Here is a 25,654-nt window from a genome sequence, read left to right on the forward strand (position 1 = left end):
TGTTTTATTTTCAAGAATTTCAAAGAAACTGGTGATATTTGCTTCCCAAAGTTGTGGATGGATAGTATCTTCAGCACATCTGAAGTGGGTTTGGGTTTGTTTCGGGGAGGCGGGGAGTTGCAATGGTTTGGGGGTTGTTTGTTTCTTTGTTTTAAAAATTTTATAATACATCGTGCTTTTAGTGAATCTGAGTATTAAGGTCAAATGTAAGCTTGAGAAATCAAATTAATAAAAATCGACAGAGGAGTTTCTCATGGGTAACACTGGAAATGAAAATCCAAATTTTGAACGTTTGGGTCCTACCGGGGCATACTGGTCTTTGTACAAAACATAGTCAGTAAAAGTTTCTCTTGCCATACAGGATTTCCCAAGGAGGTGCAGAGATACCTGAAAGCGTTCAGGGATGAAGCTCTTTGAGGGAGGGCTTGAACCTTCTCTGAGAACTTCTTGTTTGAAGTTTTGAGACCTCTGCCCTGATTTTTGTGCACATTCTTCTCGAACAGCTCGTAAAACAACGTGGTAAGGCAAATTTTGCCGCGCGTAATTCAACGAAATCCACACCTCCCCCGATTTGGATTGAGGTTGGCGTTCCCTTCACTCCTTGTTTTGGATAAAATGTGGTTCCCGGCGGTGGCGGTGCCGGGGGTGGGGTTCCCGGGGGTGGTTTCCGGGAAGGGCGGTCCCGAGGACGGGGGTCCCAGGGTCGAAGTTCCCGGGGTTGGGGATCCCGAGGGTGGCGGCCCCGGGGCGCTGAGGGGTTTCGGGGTGGGAGTCCCCAGGGTTGGGGGATCCCGGCGGTCCCGGAGTAGAGGGGTGCCGGGCATGGGGATCCCGGCGGCGGCGGTCCCGGGGTTGGGGGGTGCCGGGGGTGGCGGTCCCGGCGATGGGATTCCCGCGGATGGGAATCCCTGGCTGGGGTTCCCGGAGGCGGTTCCCAGGGCTTGGAATCCCTGGTTGGAGTTCTCGGCGATGGGATTCCCGGGATGGGATTCCCGGAGTTCCCGGTGTTCCCGGGATGGCATTCCCGGTGTTCCTGGGATGGGATTCCCGGAGTTCCCGGTGTTCCCGGGATGGGATTCCCGGAGTTCCCGGTGTTCCCGGGATGGCATTCCCGGTGTTCCTGGGATGGGATTCCCGGTGTTCTCGGTGTTCCCGGGATGGGATGCCCGGTGTTCCCGGGATGGGATGCCCGGTGTTCCCGGTGTTCCCGGCGGCTCCGCCCCCCGCACGTGACGCCGCCGTGTCCCTCTCGGCCACCGTCGGGCAAGATGGCGGCGGGCAGCGACAGCGAGGAGGAGGAGGACCTGGTGAGCTACGGAGCCGCGCTGCAGCCCCTGCAGGAGGGTAAGGACCCTCCCTGCCCCTCCAGGCCTTGTGGCGAGCGCTGCGGAGCGACCCCGCGGGAAGCGCTGCTGTCCCGCAGGGCCCGGGCCCGTTCGCGGCCGGAGGTCCTGCGGCCTTGGCTGTGGGAGCTGTGGCGTGTGGGCCCCGCGCAGACCCACCTCCCCTTCCTCCCCTACCTTTTCTTCCTCGCCCTGCTCCCTCTTCCTCCCCCTGCCGCGGCAGCCGTGCTGGCCTGCAGAAAGGTCTGGCTCGGCCTGGGGACGGAACGGGGAAAGGCCCTGCCGGCACCACACGGGCTGTGCGGGGCTGGGCTGGGCTGTCCCTGCTCTGCGTGGAGCTGGGGGCCAGCCTTTCGTTCTGTCCTTTCCTTAAGCCTCAAAAAAAGAGAAGAAAATACAGGTCAAGTGTAACACTTCAAGCGCACGCAGTTATGTTAATGTGATCGTCCTACACTTATATTCGCATATTCACCTTATATATTCGTATATTCACTAGTCCAAGGACTAACTATGGCTGTGAGTCCCAAGTCTGTGCTGCTTTATGCAAGAAATACTGCTTAAAAGGTGTAAATGTTCATGTCAAAGCCTATAGCTTTTGTGGTTCATTTCAGTTTTGGACACATCTGGTGTGTAATTTCTCAAGCAGTTACTGAAGTGATGAAATCCTCTCAGGGGTCTCACGTACCTAAAAACTAAAAGTGTCCTTTCACAGGAAAAGAACATTGTTCTCAGAACTTTGATCAGAGTTCAGGGGTTTGATGTGAACCCAGTGCTTTTCCTTTAACAGTGTGCATCAGCAGTGTATGCAAATAGTTATAGTGGAGTGGAAATAGATGTAAACTGATGCTTTCTGCTTCAGGGTGGCCACTGTTTGATCCAGTTCTTACTTGCAAGGAAGAAATGGCTTCTGGAGGGAGCGGAGGGTCGCTTCTTCATGCGGTGCTGTGTCTCATTTTCTGATGTATTTGGTTGTAGGTGAACGAATTAAAAAGCCAGTTCCTCTTCAAGAACAGACTGTTAAAGATGCAAAGGGGCGATATCAGCGTTTCCACGGAGCCTTTACTGGTGGCTTTTCTGCTGGTTACTTTAACACCGTTGGCACAAAGGAAGGTTGGATGTTTTTCTGTCTTCTGGGGAGCATTAAATTGAGTCCTATAGTTTGATGTTAGTGAAAACAAACTAAGTGTTGTTAAGCATTTTTTTTCCCCTGCTGTTCCTTACACTGTAAATAGCTGGAACAGTGTTGCTGAAGTTATTTCCTCTTGAGTTTTTGGACTGCAATTTTACAAATGTTCCTCTGGTGTATCCTTAAGGTGTAAGGTTGAAATGTTAGAATTGTTTTCAAATACTGTGCTGCCTTAAGTACCTTACTTAAATATTTACCTTCTTTAAAGGATGGACACCCTCAGCTTTTGTCTCATCACGGCAGAAGAGAGCAGACAGAACCATTCTTGGACCAGAAGACTTCATGGATGAAGAGGTAAATTTGGAAAGGAATAAAAAACTTCTGTAAATAGTTTCCACGACAGCAGGTGTTTCAGGCAGTAAAATTTTCTGAAGAACTTAAATAGCAAAAATTGAAGTAACTTTAAAAGTACTTCTTGTATGCAGTGTTATAGTGCTAGGTCATAAAGACTGTTTCATAGGTTCACTTAAGAAGCTCCTGTAATGTCAATATTAAAAAATAAAACCAGAACTCAACCCTTTCACTTTGTCAGAAAAGGCAAACACTTCTAAAGCTGTTTAAAATATGTCTAGTCAAGTTATTCAAAAAACAACTGCATAAATGACTCAAGAAAATTAGCCAATATGAAGGTCATATCCCTTTCCTTTAGTATTACAGTAAGTAGGAATTTGAGGGGTGTTTAATTTTCTTTTTGCATTTTGTGTGTATTTTCCAGGATCTTAGTGAATTTGGGATAGCACCAAAAGATATTACAACCACAGATGATTTTGCATCCAAAACTAAAGACAGAATAAAAGAGAAAGCCAGACAGATTGCAGGAGTAGTTGCTGCCATTCCAGGAACCACTGCATTTGATGATTTAATAGGACCCTCTAAGTAAGTGAATTTACATGAAGATTAACCAAACAATTCCTTTTACTTGGAAGTGTTGTGTTGGTTAGAAAAGTAACTTTTGACCACAGTAGTCTGCAAAAGAGACTGGAAGATCTGCAGTGTTGCACTTCCTAGGTGGCCTCCACCTGGATTTCTGTTTTGAATGTGCAGACCTGTACCAGGTAAACATTTACAACTGGCATGCAGTGTGTGTGAAAATGTTGATACATTCAGATTTGATTTTAGCTGGGGTATAAAAGCAGAAGTTCAAATGTTATATATGTACCTGGTTGATCAATAAATAGTAAAAGTGTTGTTTGAAGTAATTTTGGGGTTTGTTTCCTTTTGTTTTCTTCTTAGAATAACAGTTGGGGTTGAACTGTTACGAAAAATGGGCTGGAAAGAAGGACAAGGAATTGGACCACGAGTCAAAAGAAAACCATGCAGGCAGAAACCTGGTAAGTTCAGTGAAGTTCCTGAGCTCCTTAGTAGAAAGTTAACATTCACAGACAGATTAGAAAGTTAATTTTAAAACCTTCTTTTATTAATTTAATATGATGCTCTGATGTCTCTTACAGATCCTACAGTGAAAATATATGGTTGTGCCTTACCACCTGGACTGTCTGAGGGTTCTGAGGTATTAAACAAGCAAAAGTTGTTTGTTGACTTATGTAAGAATGTGTGTTAACACAGTAAAAAACTCCTGTAACTTCTTTAATGTCTTTGAAAGTATTTTAAAATGTAGTTTCAAGTCTTCTTAAAAGCATTCATACGTACTGTGCTTAATGTGAAGAAAGGTTTTAGTGTAACTAAATTTCTTAAGCAGGTGTAGTTCATATATAATTTAGGAATTGCAGACTTTCCCAGGCTCATGTTAACTGAATGGTGTAAAAGCTCAACATACAGCACTTTTAATCATATTTGCTCCTGTAAACTTCTATTTTGTACAAGGAGGAAGAGGATGAATACCAGCCAGAGAATGTGACCTTTGCCCCAAAAGATGTAATGCCTGTAGATTTGACTCCAAAAGAGAATGTCCATGGACTTGGCTATAAGGGTTTGGATCCCTCACAAGCTTTGTTTGGTGTGTCTGGAAGAGAACACCTGAATCTTTTCACAGGTGGTTCTGAAGAGACAAGCAATTTACTTGGGGATCTGAGACATAGCAAAGGAAGAAAACTGGGTATTACAGGTCAGGTAAGGACACTTTTTAATGCATTTTATTATTAGTGCAGTAAAATATAAATAAATTTGGGGTTTTTTTTAAGTGAAAAGCTCCTTGTCTTTGCAGGGTTATTGTAAGAAATCTTAAGTGTGGGTTGACAGTAGGATTTCTTTAAAACTTGTTTTGAAGATGTGGAAAAATCCTTAGGACTTTCAAATGCCTTCACTTATCAATATTGTTAAAGACAACTGTACAAAATACCTGACTCTGAGTAGCTGGGTGGAGAAAAGTCTTGTGTTACTTTGGTTAGAGAAAGTTTATATTTGGTATGTTTTTAGTTTACATTTTTTTGGTCTGTTTTACTTCCAGTACTGCTGTATCTGTTAGCTAGAGAGGTTTTGTGTTGCTCCATGCTATTTGTAGTTCTTATCTAGAAGCAGGGTCAGTGTACATTTCTGGGAATTCTCCTTGCTTAATTTCCATGCCAACTGACAATCTTTTTTTTCCCTTTTGAGAACTTAACCTGGTCTTAGACAGATTGCAAATGTTATTTTGTGGAATTAGTCTGCTGCCCTCATCCTGTACAGATCAAACATGCCTGCCAGGGGAATGGAATATGTTTGCTTTTGTATTCAGTGAGCTGGTTTTTTTTTTTCCACCTCACTTCTTGGGGTGAAACTGTACATTTTTCCCAATGTATATGTATATGTATACTCTACATTTTATATAGATGAGTAGATATATATGTGGCCATGTTCTGATATGTGACTTTAAAGTATTTGTACATTTCTGACTTTCATTTGTATTTAAAATGTGTTTTAGGCTTTTGGTGTGGGAGCTTTAGAGGAAGAAGACGATGATATTTATGCAACAGACACACTGTCAAAGTATGATACAGTTCTAAAAGATGAGGAACCTGGAGATGGCTTGTATGGCTGGACAGCACCAAAGCAGTATAAATCCAAAAAAAGTGAGAACTGTGGGTCTGTCTAAACACCTATTGTAATTTGGGGGAAAAAATAGCATAATGTAGTCTCTATTTGCCAGATATTTTAGTTTTCAGCCTTGATATCTGAAACTTCAACTAGTCTTCCTTCTGTGTTTTACTGTCCAAATACAGAAATAATTTCTGAAGTCCTGCACTAAACCCAATGCTGGTTAAACCCCCAGATTATATTGTCAAAACATCTGCTGATTTCTGGGGTGCAGAATTCAGTTCCACTGCAGGAAACAAGCGACTGTGAGCAGTGTTTACAAAATATGACCCCACACTTGCAAAGAGACTTTTTTTTTAGTGGTACTTTTGTGTTCCAAATAATTTTTGTAAGTTTTATTTTGATACCACTTTGGTTCTGCTGCAACTTTTAAGTGCTTGAAATACTGCAGTGATTTCTAGAGTGTCTGCTCACGTTTATTGTGCACATTAATGGCACTGATGGTGTGAGCTGTTCACAGTAGTGACACTGTGGCTTCACTACAAGCCATGTTCACCTCCCAGCAGTCACTGGTAGTAGTTTTTTAGCTGTATAATACTAATCCAGCATCCCTTCATTTTAAATGAAAGGCAGTGAAGACAAAGAACTATAATTATGTCCTGTAACAAATCGTGACAAATGGAAAATATTCAGAAAAAAAAAAAACCTTTTTGCCTATCATACATGTTTAAATATTTACCAACTCTGTGGTCACTTTGTAGGACCTGAAAGAGAATTTAAATATATAGGCAAAATCTTGGATGGTTTTTCCTTGGCATCAAAGTCATCAATTCCAATCAAGGTAAGCAAATAATGATATTTTTTGTATTAAAAATAACATCAAGAAATTGTCATGTGAGCTGTGTGGACTTTACTGCTGCTCTGTGTTTTTTCTGTTCTTAGAAATGAGTGTTCTGATCAGCAGTAAAGATTGATGAGTGAGCAAAATTATAGCACTGGGGGCTGTTCAGTAGAAACCTAAAATCTGTCAGACTCCTTCAGGAATTTAAAACTTTGTCTGTGGCGCTGGCTTTGAACAAATACCTCCCACCCTATGTACTGTTATTTGCCATAAAGTTGGGGGAATGGTTTCATTTGACTTCAAAATAAAAAAATTGCATCTTCTGCTCCTGGACCTTTCAGATGTAACATTCAGTTCTCTGTAAAAATCAGGCCTCGTGCTTTGTCCACTTTGCTATTTTGGTGACTAGTTTATTTGTTAGTCCTGTTCTCAGGTTTGTATCATTTATGCCATATATATTCACATAAATTAGGATGACAAACAGAACTGTATGACATGGTCCTCTTTCTAAGGAGGAATATTTGTGTGGTGTATAAAATTGGACTGTATAGGGAGCACAGGGATAACCTTTGAAGTAACAGCCTGAGTGAAGAATATGGGGGAAAATACAGTAAGACACAAGTACTCAGTAGTACAATTAATTGATTAAATCAAGTGACTTTAGCTTAAAAAAGCCAAAACAAAAAAAAGCAATACCAAGAGCATTTTCTCAAACAAAAACAGCGCAAATTAAGACTCTTGTTAAGTTTTTTGTTGCTTGATGTGCTTGTTTTCCTCTTTTTTCATAGTCATTACATATTGTCAGTGTTTGTTCCCAGAGTTTGTATTACAATGCTGCTTACTGACTGGGTCTAAAAGAATCAGTAGCTTGTAGTATGTGAATTGAGGAATTTTTAGGATGTAAGTTGAGGAATTTTTAGGTTGAGGAATTTTTAGATTGAGCCGCCTTTTTCTGAAGCACGTTTGTAAGTGTTAAATACAAAGTCGTCTCTCTCTCTCTCTGAGTGGAATTTTTTGTTCTGTGGCCCCAAAGATTTACCCACCACCTCACCTACCCCGAAATTACAGACCAGTTCATTACTTTCGACCTGTGATAGCAGCTGGCAAAGAAAACTCCCATTTACAGAAGGCTTTGGAGGAATCCAGCGGGAAGCTCGGGAGTGATCCATTGCAGCAGAGCAGGCATGCTTTGGATGCAGCTCAGAGGAGGGAACTGCTGGGAGAGACTGGGCTGAAAGGTACTGAGATCTGTGACCACACCTTTGCTTGTGTTTGTGTAACAGTAAAAACTGGCCTTGAACACTTATTTTCTAATATAAACATACCAAATCCAGTTCCCATAGCTGGAATACCATTCCAGTGCTCGGTTTCATCTCAACACTTGAATTGTTGGCATAGCTGGCTGTATTTTCATTTACTTAAATATTTTAAAGCCGAAAAGTATGTGTTGGATTGTGTTTTGTTGTGCTTGGTTGGGTTTTCCCGTGGCCTTTTATAAATGTTGGAGGCTCTGAGGATTTTTTCTGTAAAATGAGGTTTCACTGAAATACATTCAGATATGTAGCTGTGCCTCACATTTGTGTCTACAATAGTGAACTTTATAAAGTAATATGTAAATATGTAGTAAATAGCATAAAAGATGTAACAGTGGCCAAATTTCTATCTGTCGTCTCTGCAATTTTATTTTTTATTTCTGCTTAAGAGCATTTTCTCTGAATGTATACCCATAGTGATAGGGCTTTTTCCTCCACTAAAGTGGAAGAAATAGTTCTAGGAATTTTTCATTTCTGTTTATCTTTTACTGCTCTTTTCTGCTTTAGGTCCAGCTCCTTCTGTTTTGGAATATCTGTCTGAGAAAGACAGGGAAAGACTCAAAGAAGTGAAGCAAGCATCTGAACAACAAATGAAAGCAAAACCAGTGGCTCAGCAGCCACAAACCAGATTCCAGCCAGCCCCCCCAGAGGATGCTTCTCCCAAATGGCAAATGCTATTGGGGGGGCAATTGGCAAATGCTGGTTCCAGTGACTTCAAACCATTTGCAAGAAATCCAGAAAAACAAAAAAGATACGAAAATTTCGTGAAAAGTCTTAAACAAGGAGAAAAAGGTAAAATATTTCTTGATTAATTATTTTCTTTTTTTTTGTCTCCCCCTTTCTTTTTGGTTCCAATGCATTATATGTCCACTGTGAGTTCTCTTCCTGAATTCCCCAGTGCCTTGAGGTGAGTTCTTCAGTGCTGTGATTTTTCTGTAAGGCATAAAAAGCTGAAGCAGATCTAGGGAGTTCCTCAGCAGCCTGTGAATACAGATTGCCTTAAAATTACAAAAAACAAAACCAAAAAGGGGTTGGTTTGTTTTTCAAATTTTTAAGTACAAAGGGGCCATTGGAGAAGAAGAACATGGGCACCACCAAAATGTCATGGAGGAAAGCATATAGTGACAGGTAGAAAACCTGGCTTTGTTATTTTAGTTGTGGTTTGTTTTTTTGGTTTTTGGCTTTTTTTAAATAGTCCTTTTCATTCTATCAAAAAACATTTCCTGGTTAGTAGCCTCCTCTGGTTATCACAGTGGGACAGGTTACTTGAGCTTTGAACCCCAAGTTCCTCTGTTCAGGACTGGGATTTTCCCTGTGTAAAATTGAGTACCCTCAATTATGACTCTGTTATGGCTGTAAATGCCTCCTTAGTAACAATGATGAAAGTGCAGGAATATTTAAATAACTGGAATGATTATAAAGTTCTGTTTTCCTGTAAGAGTGTTTGCTTGGCTGGTGTTATTTCCTCTTCCTTCTGGGAGAAGAAGTGAACCTGCTGCTGTAAACAGGGTCTATATTGTTTATATAAAAACCTGTGTCCAAACTTGTGTCCAAACTCTGTATTTATCAGTGGGCACTTTATATACCAGAAAGCCCCTTAAAGTTACCAAAGCCTAGCCAGGCTTACTCCTTGGTTAACTCTGTTGTGTGTTTTAATTATTTGATAAATCTTTGCATTATACTTTTTGTTTTTAAACACATTAAGTATTCTGAACATTCCTTACAGGGCAGTGACTAAGGAGTCAGGTTTGCAAGCAAAATTATTTGGAATATCTGTTTTGCATTTGGCAAATGCCATCTTGAAAAACTACCTCCATTTATCAAGGATTAACACAGTTGAGATTAATACTGTCCTTAAGCTAAATACTCATGAAATACTTGCAAGGATGTTTGCTTATGGTCTTACTGTTTCAGAAGTGTTGGAGCTCATAAGCTGTAACCTCTGCTGAGTGTTTCTCTCCTTACAGCAGATGCACTGGAGCGTTTTTTGGACCCAAATATGACGGAATGGGAGCGAGGAAGGGAACAGGAGGAGTTCATCCGTGCAGCCGCCTTCTACAGATCCTCCAGTTCCACCCTCTCGTCCAGGTTCACACGGGCCAAGTACGAAGATGACGTTGACAAAGTCGAAGTTCCTCGAGACCAAGAGGTATCTGCTGCTCTTTTGGATACACTGCAGTTGCTGCCTCAACCCTGACTTTCTCCTTCTTTAAAACCCTTCTGTAGATTTGTCACTGTTTTGTTGCCCTTCTGTTGAACCAGCTTTTCGTGTTCAAACATTCAAACATCAAAAGGTGTTGCCCACCTTTTGAAAATACTCACTGCATGCAGAATAGTGGTTTGTTAAACGGCACTTAAATATTATGTTTCTGTCTTGTTTTAAGTCTTAGAACAGTAATAGTTGAGTAAGTTGTGACTTATTTAGCAGCTGTAAATGTTTGACTTTTTCAGAATGATCTTGATGATAAGGAAACTGCTGTGAAGATGAAGATGTTTGGCAAACTCACAAGAGACAAGTTTGAGTGGCACCCTGATAAGCTGCTGTGTAAAAGATTTAACGTTCGTGATCCGTACCCTGAGTAAGATAATTGATATTTATGGGTTTATGTTGGAAAATTCTCAGTTTTTCGTTTGCTGATGGAAAATCTGGCTTGGTGTTTTTTTCTTGTGTCATAATGTGGTACAGAACTGCCAATATTTTTATTTGCATCATGGACCATGGTGACCTCTGACAAAACAGCATGATTTGAGGGACTGCTGTAGGTGTTTCAGCTCATTGTAGATAATTTGAGACCTTTTGTGTGTTGAAAGCAATAACCAACAAACATTTTTATTTCCCTCTAGTTCTTCCATAGTTGGTTTACCAAAAGTGAAAAGAGACAAGTATTCTGTATTTAATTTCTTAACTGTCCCTGAGCCCACCACGTCTGCAACTCAAGCAACAAACAAACAAATCCAAGAGAATAACAGTAAGTTTGTTGTTACTTTATTAATTTAGCTGTAAACAAGATAATAGTACAGAAAAGGCATCTTTTTTAAATTAAAAAACCCCAAAACTTTTTTTAATTAAAACCCCTAAATAAAGAAATTGAAAGAAAATTTCTGTGGCATCAAACCTGAAGTTAGTGATATAATGCTAGTTTCTTTTACCTAGAAGATTTTTATAGGTCGAATATTCATTAGAAAGATTTAGAAAATGTCATACTGAAGAAGCAGAGCAGTTTAAAATCAAACAGACAATGAAATGCAGGATAATTTGGCATGCAACTGATTTGAATATTTTGGATGTTTTAGAACCAAAGAAACCTTCAAGGTGGGATGTGTCAGATAAAGAAAAGGAGAAAAAAGATTCTATCAGTGAATTCATTAGTCTTGCTAGATCAAAAGCTGATGTTCAGCAGCAGCCACCAGTGCCAGCAACAGAAAAATGTGCAACTGGGCCAAGTGAAACTCTTCCCACTGAGGTGAGTTTACAAGGTTTGAACCTTGACAACCCAGAAGATTGGGTAATGCATGAATTGATTTAATACAGACCAGTTTGCTCAAGAGCAGAGGCATGTGATTGTACTCTGAAGAATTTTGAGGTTATAACTCTGAGATGTAAAATGTTTACAGCTTACAAGGACAACAGGTTTGACTGTACTTGAAGTAGCAGCTTAAGAGGAGAAAAAATGTCGTTCAGCAGACTGGGAACTAAATTGAGTCGCCCTCACTCTGCTCACAGGCAGATTGGAGGAGGGTGCATATTCTGGGGAGGAAGGTGATGTTTTCCTTTTGCTTAAATTTAGTGTTATATAATTAAAGTTTGAAATAAAATGAATTAGATCCCCAAATATTATAAATTCTGTTTTCAACTGTGTAGCACAATCTGCATTCCCATTTACAGGACACTTGCTTAGTTTTGCAGCGTTTCACATCTTTACTGTTTTGGTTCCTCAGGTTGTGTATTCCACAGCTATTGTGATATCTGTAAATATCTGTAAATACCTGCCAGCACGTTTGAAGTTGTTCCTTACCAGAGAGAGATTGTTACTTTCTTTAGTGTTTAAATGCAGTTTGTTCTGGCTGTTTAGCAGGGAGCTAACGAAGGAAAGGATCAGGAAGAAGAAAACAAACGACCACCCATGGATTTATTTAAGGCCATCTTTGTGAGTTCCTCAGATGAAAAATCATCTTCCTCTGAAGAAGAGAGTGATGAGGAACAGCAACCAACGACTTCAGTAACAGAGTCAGAAACCACCAAGCAAGTTAATAAACCAGACAGTTCTTCCTCTAATGTACAAGGTAGTACCTAATGGATGTTCATTTTTATGCAACATAAAATAAATACCTTGTAAAAGGTTAACTTATGAATCACATACTCTAGGACTGCACTCTTGTGCAGATCATCTGGAATTGGTGGGACTGGGCACATAGAAAATGTGAATAATACAGCACTGAATAAGGCCTTGCATGTTATAGTGTTGTTTATGTTGCCATTTGTCTTGTGTAGATTTTACAAGCAAAGTGCCCTGTGGAATATGCTTGTTAAACAGTGAGGGGGAAGAAAACATCTAGTGCTAGAGCATACTTAAAATGGAAATACTTTGTTCACTTCCTGTCACAGTTGGTTCTATTAACATTTAACTTTTAGCCTTTATTAACTTTATGCATCTCATGGAGTTTTTTACTCATTCTAAGTAATGGAAAAATCTTTCTGCATTAAAAAATAAAAGCAAACAAATGCACTGATAAATTAATAATTGTGTAGTGTAAAAGGCAAACTTGGATCTAAAGGAGAAAAAAACCCCACAGTACATTGACATGTTTCAGAATTCCAACTGTCCAGTTGGCCAGAGCATCCATAGAGGTACAGGATTGCTTTCTTAAAGATTTTTAGAAAGCCTCCTTTAACTTTCTTCAACACTTGCTGGAAAAAGTGTTTTCTTATTTTCAAGTATAGAATTCTTTGGCTTTTTTCATAGAGAGTGTGGCTGCTGCAGCTGATCCTGGCACTTCTTCGTCTACTTCAAAGCAGGAACTGGATGCAGCAGAGGAATTTGGACCAAAGTTGCCTCCAGCTTTTTCTTCTGGTGGGTTCTGTGAGCTTTTAGAGTGTAAATTCTGCACATTTAATGACATAATTTAAACACAAAGGCATTTAATTACAACAAGGATGTTGCAGTTAGGATTTTTTAGACATTTCATTTCCATTTTAAAGCTTAGGAGTTTCATTTGTTTGTTTTAACTATTCTGTTAGGTTAAAAGTAATACAGAATGTAATAATCAAATTACTTTTTTTGTCCTTTTTTTTACTGTTTATGCATTTGCTTTGTGCTTTAGGTGCTGCTTGGCAACAGCAAACAGTGGTGCCAGCAAGCTTTCCTGGGCCTCGTAGGAAAGAAAAGCATAGGAAAACAAGAGAGAAACACAAGACAAAGAAAGAACATAAACGCAAAAAAGAAAAGGTATTTTATTTAAAGAAACAGTCTGTTGATTCTTTGATCTGCCAGTCAAAATTTTGTTATTATTTATGCCAGGTTGCAGGAAATACATATACTGGGACTAGAATTTAAGCAACAGAATTTCTTGGGTGTTTTGAAACCAGGAAGTTATCCCACTATGGTGCTGCTTTTTCCATATATACAACGTGGCTACAGACACAGTACTGTGGGTGGGTTAATGCTGTGTGCTGGAGGTGTCAGGCACCTTCTGGGAACTGCATCATAATTCTTGGTTTGTATACAAATAATAGTAATGAAACTTCTGTTCTAGAGGGAGTTGAGTGCTTAGATGAAATGAAGGGTCTTCGGTTATATTTTCTTTAGCTCAGTCTGAGCAGTGGAAAAGAGTCACTGGTAATTGTTCTGTTTCAGTCAAACTTGGAGTCTACACTGAAATCAACTTTTTTCTGTCGTCGACATCCAGAAAAATCCAAGTCTTTCACAAGGAAATAAGGGACTATTTCTCTTCTTTTTGCAGAAAAAGAAACATAAGAAGCAGAAAAACAAAGGAAAACACAAGAATAAAAAATCAGAAAAAGACAGCAGCTCAGATACTACAGAGAGCAGTGACAGCCTCAGTGATATGGATACCACAGGCTTGTCACCCAAAGAACTTCTAAGAAGGTAAACAGAAAGGTTACTTAAACACTTGCAAATTTTGCAGTGAGTAACTAAAACATCAATTTATTAGTTGTTAAATGCTGCTCACTTCGGTGAGGAAAAATTACAAATGTTAGACATCCTAATCTAGAGGGTAATTAGTTTTAGGATAGAGGCCTCTTAAGGTAAAGGGCACTAAATACAGAGCCCTGTTAGTTAATGGACATTGTCATTAAAGATGACTGATATTTTTGGATGGGATTTTGAATTGGAATTACAAATTGAACAAGTGCAGGTTGGGATTCATATTTTTACAACTTTATCTACTTCTCTTTACCTGGAAACATTGAAAGCAACGTTGTCTGCTAAGATTCAATTCAAATAAATCCACCTGACCTAATGGCAAAGTGTGGTTGGGGTCAAGGTGTGCAGTGGAATGGACGTGTGCCAAAGGGAAGAGTGGCACTTGAATGGACTGTGCCTTCCATTGCTTTGCAACTGAGAGTCAGTTATGTACTGGTGTTTTCTTATTAAAAAACAAACTACTGCTTGGATTTCTGAATAGCTAAAATATGGGTTTATGCATTTTGCACAAAACAGAGTTCTTTGTACAGGCAGTTCTCTTGGAAATCTTCACATCTGCATGTCTCACATCACTGAGAAAATGTTTTTATCTCATATACTCAGATCTCTCAAACTAAGATTTAAGAGACTGCTCAAGTAATGAGATGTTCTTAATGTTGCATGTTACTGTGCAGTGACCTTTTCCTTTTTCTTTTTCCTTTTTAGATTAAAACAACTCCAGTATTGAAGAAGCCCCTTGCTTTCCTCAGTACTGTGTGACTTGATCTCAAATGTTTGATCTCCTCCATGATGGTAGATCAGTGGTGTATAATGTGAAGCACTATAGATACAGTATTCATATTGAATTTCTTCAAAAGTACATGTGCATATGTTTTATTTTGTGATGTTTCATGTGTTCAAAATGTATGGATTATAGAACATTGAAAAGACCCCTTTCTGGGCAGCATAATCTGAAATACCACAGGCTCTGTTTTAATTCACTAAACAAAGCATTTTAATAAACTTAAATGTTGTTAAAGAATGGTGATATTCTTATATGCCTAGGACCTCTAAAGTGCTGGAGAGTCTGAGTTAAGAAGTTAAAAACCAAGGCAATGTAAAATTTGTATTGGGTGCAAGTATTTTTAATGAAGCTAATGCAGAATTTCACATTGCAGTTTTGCAGTACCTCTCTGTGTTTAGAGTTATTTTTACCTGTCCAAATTGTATATAGCATTTACTGTAACAGCTGTAAACCACTGAACTTTCATAGAATAGGCTGAGTTAGAAGGGATTCATCAGGATCATCTAGTCCAACTCCTGGCCCTGTGCAGGACATTTGTGTCATTTTGACACAAATTATTAAGGCTAATGTGCTACAAGATTAATACTATGATTAAAATCTGCCTTATTTTATGTAGTTACAAAGAAAACTGTTTATGCCACTCTTCGTCCCCAGTTGTCATATTGTAGAACAGAACCACAGAGAAAGGTTGGAAAGACCTCTGAGATCACTGAGTCCAACCTGTGACCCAACCCCACCTTGTGACCCAGCCCATGGCACTGATGCCACATCCAGTCTGTCCCTCAAACACCTCCAGGGATGGGGACTCCACCCCCTCCCTGGGCAGCCCCTTCCAATGTCTGATCACTCTCTAAAAAATTACTGCCTAATACCCAACCTAAACTTCCCCTGGGGCAGCTTGAGCCTGTGCCCCTTTGTCCTACTGCTTGTGGCCTTCAAGCAGAGCCTGACCCCCCCAGCTCCCCCCTCCTGTCAGGAGCTGTAGAGAGTGAGGAGGTCTCCCCTGAGCCTCTTCCTCTCCAGGCTGAGCCCCCCCAGCTCCCTCAGCCTCTCCTCACAGCACTTGTGCTCCAGTCCCTTCACCATGGACCTCGCTGCTCTTCTCTGGACCTGCTCCAGCCCCTCCATGTCCTTCCTGAGCTGAGGGCCCAGAACTGGACACAGCACTCCAGGGGTGGCCTCACCAGTGCCCAGTCCAGGGGCAGAATCACCTCCCTGGTCCTGCTGCCACACTGTTCCTGATCCAGGCCAGGATGCCATTGGCCTTCTTGGCCACCTGGGCACACTGGCTCGTGTTCAGTATGAACTCTGAAATAATACTGACCTGCCTGATGGCAGTGGGGAGCAGCTGTGGGGACAGACTGCTGCCCAAACCAGCCCTGGCACATGCTGAGGGTGCAGGAAGGCTGGGGAGGGTGGGCAGGCTGGTGCAAGCTGAGCTCTGTGCCCGGGGGTGGTCACAGGGCTCTGGGCCAAGGGTTGGAAAGCTCTCTTGTTGCTTTGTGTGTGTAATGCACGTGGCAGCTGGGGTTTGTTAGCTCTGCTCACACCAACACATGTTGGACAGTCATGAGCAAACTCCCAAATGACTGAAGAGAAACCTTTTCAAAATACCTTTGACAAAATTTTTAACAGTCTCGTCTAAAATGTGTGGCCTAAGAGTTTGATGTGCCGCCCTTGGATGGACCAGAATCAAGGAAACAAGCATTGAAAAGACTTAAGAGAGACTTGAGAGGAAGAAGAATTGGGAAAACAAACCAAACCAAACCTCTAGAAAAACAAAACTGCAATCTGTATCCATCAACGGTTTTTTTCTCAACCAGATTTGGTAAATCTGCTCCAAAGTAGTACCAAGGAAAAAATGTCAGCTTTGCTCAGGCAAGTGGAACTGAAGGTATATTCTCCTCTGCTTCCTGCTTTTGTACTCCCCCTCATGGACTAAACTGTCAAAAATAATCTCAAAGAAAACTATTCCTAAATGTTGCTCTGTTCCTTTCCAGATTGCGTTTAAAATTCTGAGAGGACACAGTGATCCTGTGAGCTCCTGCCATTTTTGCTGTGAAGACACAAAAATACTTTCGTGCTCTTGTGCAGTGAAACTCTGCATGTGTTCCAAACACAACAAGAAATTAAAGAAAAAAATCTTAAAGCTGAAATCAGACAAGGAGTGTTTCACAGGCATGAAGATGGACTGAATCACCAGAGAGCCTCCTGAGGATATTTACTGAAGTTTAAAAGTAGCAGCTGTAAATGTTTTTGCAGTCACAGATAAATAGAACTATTTCGTACTTCCAACACGTTCCTTGACATTAAAGAGTGACTCTTGTAAGCATGTGTAGCACACACCGAATCAGAGCTCTAGTTCATTAATATTTTAAATCTGAAAGCTGATGCACAAAGCTTGCTCTTTTTCTCTTGGAAGTTCCTTTTTCTGACTTGTTTATGTGTGGGATTCTTTGTGGAGAAAGATAAATCAGGGATCAAACAGTTGCTACCAGCATAACCGTGGTGTTTTCATACTTGTCACTGGCTTTTTCCTTTTATTTCAGTCTCAACCTCTGTTTTCTTGCTCTGCTAAGTTTTGTGTCATTAGCTGGGATTTCCTTAAAATTCCAACCACTCTGGGCAAAGCAACAGTGAGATCTAAATAGGGGAAGTGTTGAGGTTCCAGGTGATCAAATCTGAATTAAGTCTCTAAGAAGGCTTGGAGAGATACAGTTATGTGTTATGCAAGCAAATGACAACCTGTCTGTGCTAAGTAGATTGCAGGTCTTGGGCTCTGATGTACATTAAGCAGTCATGACTTCATCTAAGAATTGGTAATGAGTCACAGTAGTGCCTTAATGTCATAAGAATTCAAATGAAATCATTTATAAAGTGTCTAAAATGTTGGCTTCTTGCTGTGCAGTACGTTTCTACCATAACCCAACCCTTTTTCCAGGCATAGTGAAAAAACCCCAAAAGTCCAGGCAATGTTCAGGTTAGCAGCACCATGTTATCCAAGAGCTGGGGATTGCCAGCTCAAAGAAACCAAGAAATCTGGAATGAAAAAAGTCCCAGTTCTTAATAATGAGTTCCAAAGTAAACAGACATCTGGCAGTCTTAAGCAAATATTATAGATAGGAGATATAAAAATAACTATCTCAGTGTGTTAGTCATGACATTTACAGCTTAATAACTGTCACATTGAAAGTTCCGAACTTTTTTTGTCTCAAAGGCAGCTGATGTGATCTTTTTGGATTTCAGCAAAGCTTTTGATCCTGTCTCTCCCAGGGTCCTTCTGGACAAACTGTCCAGCCCACAACTGGATAAACACATCCTGTGGTGGGTGAGCAATTGGTTCAGGGGTCGAGCACAGAGGGTGACAGTGACTGGGGTGACATCAGACTGTGACCTGTCACTGGTGGGGTTCCACAGAGCTCCTGGGCCCTGTGCTCTCCAACATCTCCAGCAATGACCTGGATGTAGGACTGGAAGGGACACTGAGCAAGTTTGGAGATGACACAGAACTGGGAGGGGCTGTTGAGTCCCTCGAGGGCAGGGAGGGCCTGCAGAGAGACCTGGACAGATCCGAGGGCTGGGAATCACCAACCATGGGAAGTTCAACAAGGGGAAGTGCTGGATTCTGCCCCTGGGATGGGGCAAACCCGGATGGACGGACAGACTGGGAATGAGAGGCTGGAGAGCAGAGCTGGGAAAGGGCCCTGGGGGTGCTGGGGGTGCCAGTTGTCCCTGAGTCAGCAGTGCCCTGGCAGCCAGGAGGGACATCCCTGTCCTGGGGCATCAGGGAGGGGATTGTCCCTCTCTGCTCTGCCCTGGGGAGGCCTCACCTCAACATTGGGGTAGTTTGGGGGGACACAATGTAGGGAAGGGATTGAGCCATTGGAGAGTGTCCAAAGGAGGGACACGGAGATGGGGAAGGGCTTTGATTGGAAGCCGTGTGAGGACACTGAGGGCACTTGGTGTGTTCAGCTGGAGCAGAGGAGACTGAGGGGAGACCTCAGTGCAGTTCCAATTGCTGGGCAGGGGCAGAGGAGGGGCAGGGACTGAGCTCTGCTCTGGGGGGACCAGGGACAGCAGCCAGGGAATGGCTGGAGCTGTGTCAGGGCAGGCTCAGGTTGGATCTCAGGCAAAGGTTCTTTCCCCCAGAGGCTGGTTGGGCACTGCCCAGGCTGCCCAGGGCAGTGGGCACAGCCCCAAGGCTGCCAGAGCTGCAGGAGGGTTTGGCTGATCCTCTGGGGCACAGGGGGTGACTCTTGGGGCTGGGCCTGTGCAGGGCCAGGGGTTGGACTGGATGGTCCTTGTGGGTCCCTTCCAACTCAGCATGTTCTGGGATTCTGTGAACTCAGAACTGGAACTTTCATTTTTCTGCCTTTAGCGAAATGCCGTTCAGCTTGTCTTGCATGTAAGTGAACTGAAATCAAGACCTGAAAATAAGAAGATAATCCATTAATTTTTTTAAGTACAATAAATCCATGAATGTTCATTTTGCTGGCAAGGCTATAATGTGCCACTTGCCTGAAGTGTCTAATTTCTGTTTATGGAATTTTTGTAATCTTTATCTAAGAAAGGTTTCTTCAACACTTGTTGAGCAATGCTTATTTTTCAGAATCTATCTAAAAGTATTTGCCTGAGTATTGGGGACTTTATGACAGCAAGAATTATGTAAGATGTATTAAGACATTAATTTTCTCCCCTGCAGAAACAGCTGAAGTCATTTTAGAATTCTGGAGAGTATGGTAGACTTGATCTCAGGTGGCTGGGCCAGCCCTGAGAATTTCACTTTGGGGTTCTCTTTTTCCCCTTTGAAAGAGTGGATATCAAATGACTGAGTGCACTGAGAAAGTATTTGAAGTTCCTCTTGACAACAAACAGCATCTCTGTGGACTGACAGTCCACATGTCTTTGGGAAAACAAAGATTAATAGCACAAGCAGCAGCCAAAGCCTGGGTAAGTCTAGAAGGGCAGTTTTGACTGCAAGACTTTTTTGACTCATAAAATATAGAACAAGAACACACAGCAGCTTTGATCTGTTTGGGTTTTTTTTATTTTTCTTTTATCTTAGAGTCATTCCTAATGATTCTGGTGTCAGTTAGTACATTGATACACACTGAGAAAATAAGTGAAAAAGTGAAAAATGAATTTACTTTCAAGTTTTGTCTGTTATTAGGAGCTGCCAAGCGAGCAGGAGAGCTCCTTGCAATGAAAGTGCTGGTGAGGAAGCAGCTCTAGATCTGAGCCTTGATGTCGAGAAGGGCAGTAGTGGTCAGAAGGACAAGATTTTATTCTCATATTGAAGACACACAAAAGAACACATAATAAAGGAAGTTTAAGCTTTCAGACAGATTCTGAAACCTCTTGCTACTTACACAAACAAAAATCTGATCGAAATAATTGGGTTAATCATGGAAATAGAAGATGGTTTATCTAGAGGAAGGGAGGATGACTGATCTCGTGATACTTTGAGATGTGAGTTACTCTGATGAATTAAACAGGAATCCTTCTGGCATCTTAAATGCATGTTAGAATATTTTGACAGATTATAGCCTCTTTTAGGGCAAAGGACTTTTTAAATTCTGCACAGGGCTGGAAGTCTCTCTTTGCCATATGTTCTAAAGGAGATATATAAATATATATCACTTGTATAAAAGAACAACATTGAATTAGCCAAAGTTCAGGGGTTGGTTTGTCAGTGAGATTTATGCCTTCAGAAAAGTTCTCTTCTGTCTGTGTTTCAGTATTCTGTGGCCTTTCCACTGAGCCTCTCTCATCAAATAAAAAGAAATGCATCTTGATCCAGTGTCAATTTGTGGACACAATAATTAAAATAACTGCAGCATATATTAACATTTGGTTAAGTGGGTCATGCAGTGCCTCCAGGGATATTATTTCTTCCATATTTTGTCACGAAGTCATAGTTTAAATCAATTTTTATCAGACTGTAGTCTTAACTGATTCATTTTTTGATCACTGAGTAGTACACATGCTACACTGCCCATTGCAACTGTGTTTATTTTGAAAAATTGCTGAACAGCAAGTAAAATACCTTTGTGAACAGCCCTGGAAACAACTTTCCAATCCAAAATGCTGCCAGTTCATAAACTTTGTGTGGTCTTTTGCTTTAAGTGTTTCTGTTTAGGAGCAGAGATTGTGTTGGTTACAGAATTTACACACATATAGAGAAAATAAGAAGTTTTTAGTAATATGGTTGTATTTTTAGTTGTTAGAATGTTAAGGCATCAAATTTCTCAGATGAAATATAAGGCAAAATACTACTAAAATGTTTCTCACATCTAGTGACTTTCAATATAAATATTACTTTAGATATTTGGGAATATTTTAATAAAACCAGGGGAGGGAAAAAATTTTGAGCCCCCATTTAGTGGAAACCTGCCAGTTTTAGTAAACTTTATTGAATAGCTTTGATGTCTAATGCAGCTTTGTGTTTGTGCAGAGCAGGGTTTGTGGTAGGGGGTTACCCAGCAACATAACCACTAAAAATCAAAAAGAACCCACTGACAAGAGCACATTCATTAAAGAAAAGACATCATAAAGGCTTTAGATTTATTCTAATGTTAGAAGCAATTAAATGTATTGTAATGATGTAATTGACTGCTTGCACTGCAAGTTGTGTACATGACATTTTTATTATTACTTTCTCACTGAAACATAAATAATCCCTTTTTCAGCTAAGCTGTGCAGTAATTTTTGCTGTAGCCCCTAAGAATCTGTTCTTAATTAGTGGGTGTGAGAATGTCAAATCATTGTCAGAATTAAATGTTGTCGTTTATTTTTTAACTGTCTTCTTGTAAGTGAAAACATCGATTTGCTGCTTTCATTCATGTAATTTTTAGAGTGGCAGCATCAACCTCTGATAACACTGGCCTGGGGTATGGCAACAGGAAAAATACTTGTATGTATCCTTTTGAATGCATCTTGCAGAAGGTACAACTGCAAAGTTCTTATTTATTGCTTTGTTATTGATAAACAAGAAAACACAACCTTCTTTGTTAGCACAGTAAAATAGAATTAGGGTAAGTAGGTTTGATTTTAGTCCTAGTTTTGCTGCTGCTAATTGCTTGAGCTCAGGTGAGTCTGAACATATCTCCCTTTTTTTTGGGTACACATGGGTATGATAATAATAACCAGTCTCAGAAGAGACATTTAAGATTGATTAAATTAACATTATAAGATTTGAACAGGGTGGCCTTATCTAATTCTAAGTTTATTACTAACACAAAAATAGAAAAATTGTGTATAAAGACATCCATCAGCTTCTACCAAAACAAAGGACTAAGGCATTCTTTCTGAATCTGCTTATAGGTTATAGAAAATCTGCTGTAAAACTCTCTCAAACCCTCAAGCATGTTTTTAAAACCTTTTATTTTCTCTTCAGTGGACAGTAAAACATGGATGCATTGTAACTTCATGTAACATTTCCTGTGATAGGAGGTGTGGGGTCTTTGGTTCAGGCAAGGAAAATACCAGGAATGTTTTTGATGCAATCTGTGCAACAGTAGTGGCACATCTCCAAGGTAAGACTTATGACTTTTGCATCTTGTGCATGCAGCTCTTATTCTTTTTTTTAATTTCTTACAAAAAATTTGAGGAAATTAATTAATTCAGCTTGAATATCCTTACTTGAGGAAGGCAAAAGGGACTCATCTGTAAGACATTACATCCAGTGTTCCTCAGCATAGGCTTACAAAAAAGAGATAATGGGCCTAAATTAGACCAAGAATGATTTTTTTTTTTTAACAATAATTTCCCTTTTAAGGTAATTTTGCTACCAAGACCTCAGTTTTGTGAAGCTTCCACTCAGGTCAGGGAGTTTGGCATTCCTGAAGAACTGGCCTCAAAATATTTGAGCAGTCCTATCAATGTCAAGTTAGCCACAGCAAATCAGAGCCTGGTGATAAAGTCAGTTAGATTTAAAAATAAGAAGAGCAACAAATGGATTGCAATGATTAGAACTGTCTCTGTCAGGTGACACCATCCAGAGATCAGAGATTGTTTTTCCAGCTCGTTTTTCCCAGAGAAGGTCATGTCCAGCGCCAGAAGCTTTGCTCAGTACCCTGTCCTGAGCCTTCACCTGACAAACTCTCTCTGAAGTCAGCAGCTCAGGAAAAGCATTAAGTCAGTTCAGGGCATTGGTACCATTTCGAGTTTGCAACAGCAGAGATGTCAAATGTTAAAGGTACCGATGGCATGAAATAAACTCCCCCAATTCAGCTCTGCATTCTTAAAGCAATGATCAGAGAGAGTCTGCCTTTAGACACTGGAGTGAAATTGTCTTTGAGGAATCAGGAATTCCTTTGGAGGGGAAATTCAATCTGGAACATTGTAATGTTTCTGTGAAATTGCAGCGACGACTGCATTGTTTCCTGTAAGAGATGCTCATAATCTTTCCCTCTCTCTAGATTTCAGGAAGCACTGGAGTCCTCACCCAGATTTCTTTTCTGACTGCTTCCAAATTTAGACTTTGATCTGGAATTGTTTAATCTTTTTCCTCTGAACCTTTGAGTTGAAATTTATGCACAGAGATAGGTGGATGCTTTTTATTTAATGAAAAAATGGCTGCCTTTTGTTTATTTGTAATTTATTAAAATGTGAGTTTGTTGTAGCTGCTGAACAATTTCTTGTTTAAGCTACATTCAACAAAAAAAACCCCACATGGTCATTTATCCCATAATAGCTTGGATTCAGTCCTGCAAAATGACCTCATCCAATAAGGGATTTAATCCTGTGCTGGCTGTGAGGTTTTAAGCAGCTCCGGGCAGTTCACAGAATCGTTAGTGTGGTTAAAATTCAGAATATGCTCATGATGCTTTGCTGGCTGGAGACAGGGATCTCTAAGTCACAGGTTTTGTAACCATCAGGTTACCAAAGCTCACTCTCCCCGTGTTCCTCATCTGTGTTTCAGGGGCAGCAGTGACATCTCAGGGTGCTGCTTTGCTGCTGATGGTCATTACTCGTGCACAGCATCCTTAAAAAGCAAACTTAAAATATGGGATATAAAGACAGGAGAACTTCAGTGTCATGAACCTGCTCCCTTGAACCAAGGACATGAGGATTCTCTTGGTTCCTATCTTTTTAGCCAAGAAGGTGTGTTATCTTAATATTAGTGGCTTCCCTCAGCAGAGCCTGAGATGCCCCTTTCCATAAAGTCATTTATCCACGGCGCAGTAAAACAAAACCATCTCGAGGCGGTGCCTCCGAGGAGGGACCCAAACAAAGGACCCCTGGGCTTTTATAGCCTCTAAGACTCAGCTCTTCTCCCCAGCCCCGGCTCCTCCTGTGCCCCAGAGTCCCTCACCCGGCTGTGCCACCGCTCTTCGTGCCCTTTGTCAGGCAAAGGTTTTGTCATGCAAAGGTTCCCGGGCTCTCGTGTCTCTGGGGTCCCAACCAGGGCTCAGCCTGCACCAGATGTGTTCCTCAGCATTAATGCAGCTTTTTTTACTTTCTGCATATGCCAGTCGAGGCTTAGTTAAACACTCATGGACATTGCCACCTGGAAGAGCTCAGAAAAGACCACTTTCCTCCAAAACCTTGGGCTTAAAACCAGCTTTCAACTGCTGTCACATGTAAAATCTCATTTTTATGTAGGAGAGCTGATAAACCTGTGCTTCACACTGATTACCTTAAACATAAGCTGACCTACCCTCCAGAGTCTAATACTGCTACTCCAAATTTCCATCCACAGCAATCCTTGTAGCTAACTTGAATTCCCATAAAAAAAAGAAGGCATCTGTTTAAATGTTGATATCTTTGTAACTATGGAGAATTCCAGTTTAGTATCTGTGCTTTGGTATAATTATATTCTGGGCTCCTAACTAAATTTAAAAACACGTTTGAAAGATTCTGCTACAAAACCCATGTCATATGGATGCGTGTTTGATTACTCTGTGCTGGAAAAATATATGTTCCTCTTGTTATTTTGTTTCTCAGGTGTGGCATTTGCCTCTCAAAATGACTCTGTGCCTTCCTAAACTGTAGGAATGTTATCTGTTAATACCATTCGCATTTGGGCAGCCTCCCAGTTGGAGTAAATAATTCATTTTGTATTTTAACTTGCTTCCATTCTTAAGCCAACTGAATGCTGTTAACCTCAAGCCAGCTGTGCTGTGTTGTCAGAAGGAGGATATCCAACACAGCTGCTTGGCTTGGCCTGCTTCCAGAATGGGGTTCTTCCCTTAGAATGGGGGGAAGCCACTGTCTGTCCCCACAGCTCTTCCCTCCATTCTCACACAATCGACAGCCCCAAGAATTTATTTTTTTTTAGGTACCAAGCCAACTCTCTCTTAACATTTCCTCATTAAATTGTTAAAAAAGTAGAAAATACCTATGTTTAAATGGAGCTTAAACCCAGAGAAGCTGTGTGGCTGTTGTTCTGTGTGCTGCTTACCAGGGATGGGAGCAGCTGATGCTTTCAGGGAAGTATGAACTTCACAGCAGCATTTTAACTTGAGTGGACATGAAGCAGTCAGGTTAGAATTTTCTGACTGCTTTTCACGATGGATGTATGGTTCAAATAGTTGCTTTTATTATACTAAAAATAATAAAGGTTTTTTTCCTGGTGATAAAGTTAAATTTTGCTTTAGTGTAGGGTCAGTGGGGCTGAGTGACAGATGCTGTGATGAGGAAAAACAGGAAATGGAGAGAAACAATTTATGAGAGCATGTGGGACAGGACAAGGGGGAATGCCTTCAAAATGAAAGAGAGTAGGTTTAGATTAGATATCAGGAAGAAAAATTCTTCCCTGTGAGGGTGGGGAGGCCCTGGCACAGGTTGCCCAGAGAAGCTGTGGCTGCCCCATCCCTGGAAGTGCCCAAGGCCAGGTTGGATGGAGCTCTGAACAAGCTGGGCTGGTGGAAGGTGTCCCTGCCCATGGCAGGGTCGTGGAATTCAGTGGTCTTTAAGGTCCCTTCCAACCCATTCTATGACTCTATGAAGGTAACCATGAATTCCTGATGTGGTTTCAGGATCCAGCTTCTAAATGGAAGTGAAAATGTCAGCCCTAGTTTTCAGCTTATTTTTTTTTAAATGA

The 25,654-nt window shown here is 40.9% G+C and overlaps 1 protein-coding gene across 3 annotated transcripts; it reads left to right on the plus strand.

The window, feature by feature from the left end:
* Window positions 1–1,221: 1,221 nt before the first annotated feature.
* Window positions 1,222–14,987, plus strand: GPATCH1 (G-patch domain containing 1). 3 transcript variants are annotated; one of them, XM_032700763.1, is made up of 21 exons: window positions 1,222–1,344; window positions 2,319–2,453; window positions 2,738–2,823; window positions 3,245–3,405; window positions 3,763–3,860; window positions 3,981–4,039; window positions 4,354–4,599; window positions 5,390–5,537; window positions 6,264–6,343; window positions 7,377–7,581; window positions 8,164–8,448; window positions 9,624–9,805; window positions 10,108–10,235; window positions 10,501–10,629; window positions 10,875–10,876; window positions 10,951–11,120; window positions 11,730–11,940; window positions 12,621–12,729; window positions 12,983–13,103; window positions 13,618–13,763; window positions 14,529–14,987. In XM_032700763.1, the coding sequence occupies exons 1-21, from the start codon at window positions 1,269–1,271 to the stop codon at window positions 14,548–14,550; spliced, it is 2,799 nt and encodes a 932-aa protein (XP_032556654.1). In that variant the 5' UTR covers window positions 1,222–1,268; the 3' UTR covers window positions 14,551–14,987. The 3 variants fall into 3 exon arrangements, with proteins under 3 accessions (XP_032556654.1, XP_032556656.1, XP_032556655.1); XM_032700765.1 differs by having other exon boundaries at window positions 11,733–11,940; XM_032700764.1 differs by having other exon boundaries at window positions 9,627–9,805.
* Window positions 14,988–25,654: the final 10,667 nt, after the last annotated feature.

The sequence above is a fragment of the Chiroxiphia lanceolata genome, chromosome 13 (genome assembly GCF_009829145.1).
Source record: "Chiroxiphia lanceolata isolate bChiLan1 chromosome 13, bChiLan1.pri, whole genome shotgun sequence".
Classification (NCBI taxonomy): domain Eukaryota; kingdom Metazoa; phylum Chordata; class Aves; order Passeriformes; family Pipridae; genus Chiroxiphia; species Chiroxiphia lanceolata.

Bases quoted from the DNA above. Each gene is read 5' to 3' on its own strand.
- GPATCH1 (XM_032700763.1), top strand. From the start codon at position 1,269: ATGGCGGCGGGCAGCGACAGCGAGGAGGAGGAGGACCTGGTGAGCTAC. The intron at 3,406-3,762 runs GTAAGTGAATTT...TTTTCTTCTTAG, and splicing joins GATTTAATAGGACCCTCTAA to AATAACAGTTGGGGTTGAAC. The intron at 11,121-11,729 runs GTGAGTTTACAA...CTGGCTGTTTAG, and splicing joins GTGAAACTCTTCCCACTGAG to CAGGGAGCTAACGAAGGAAA.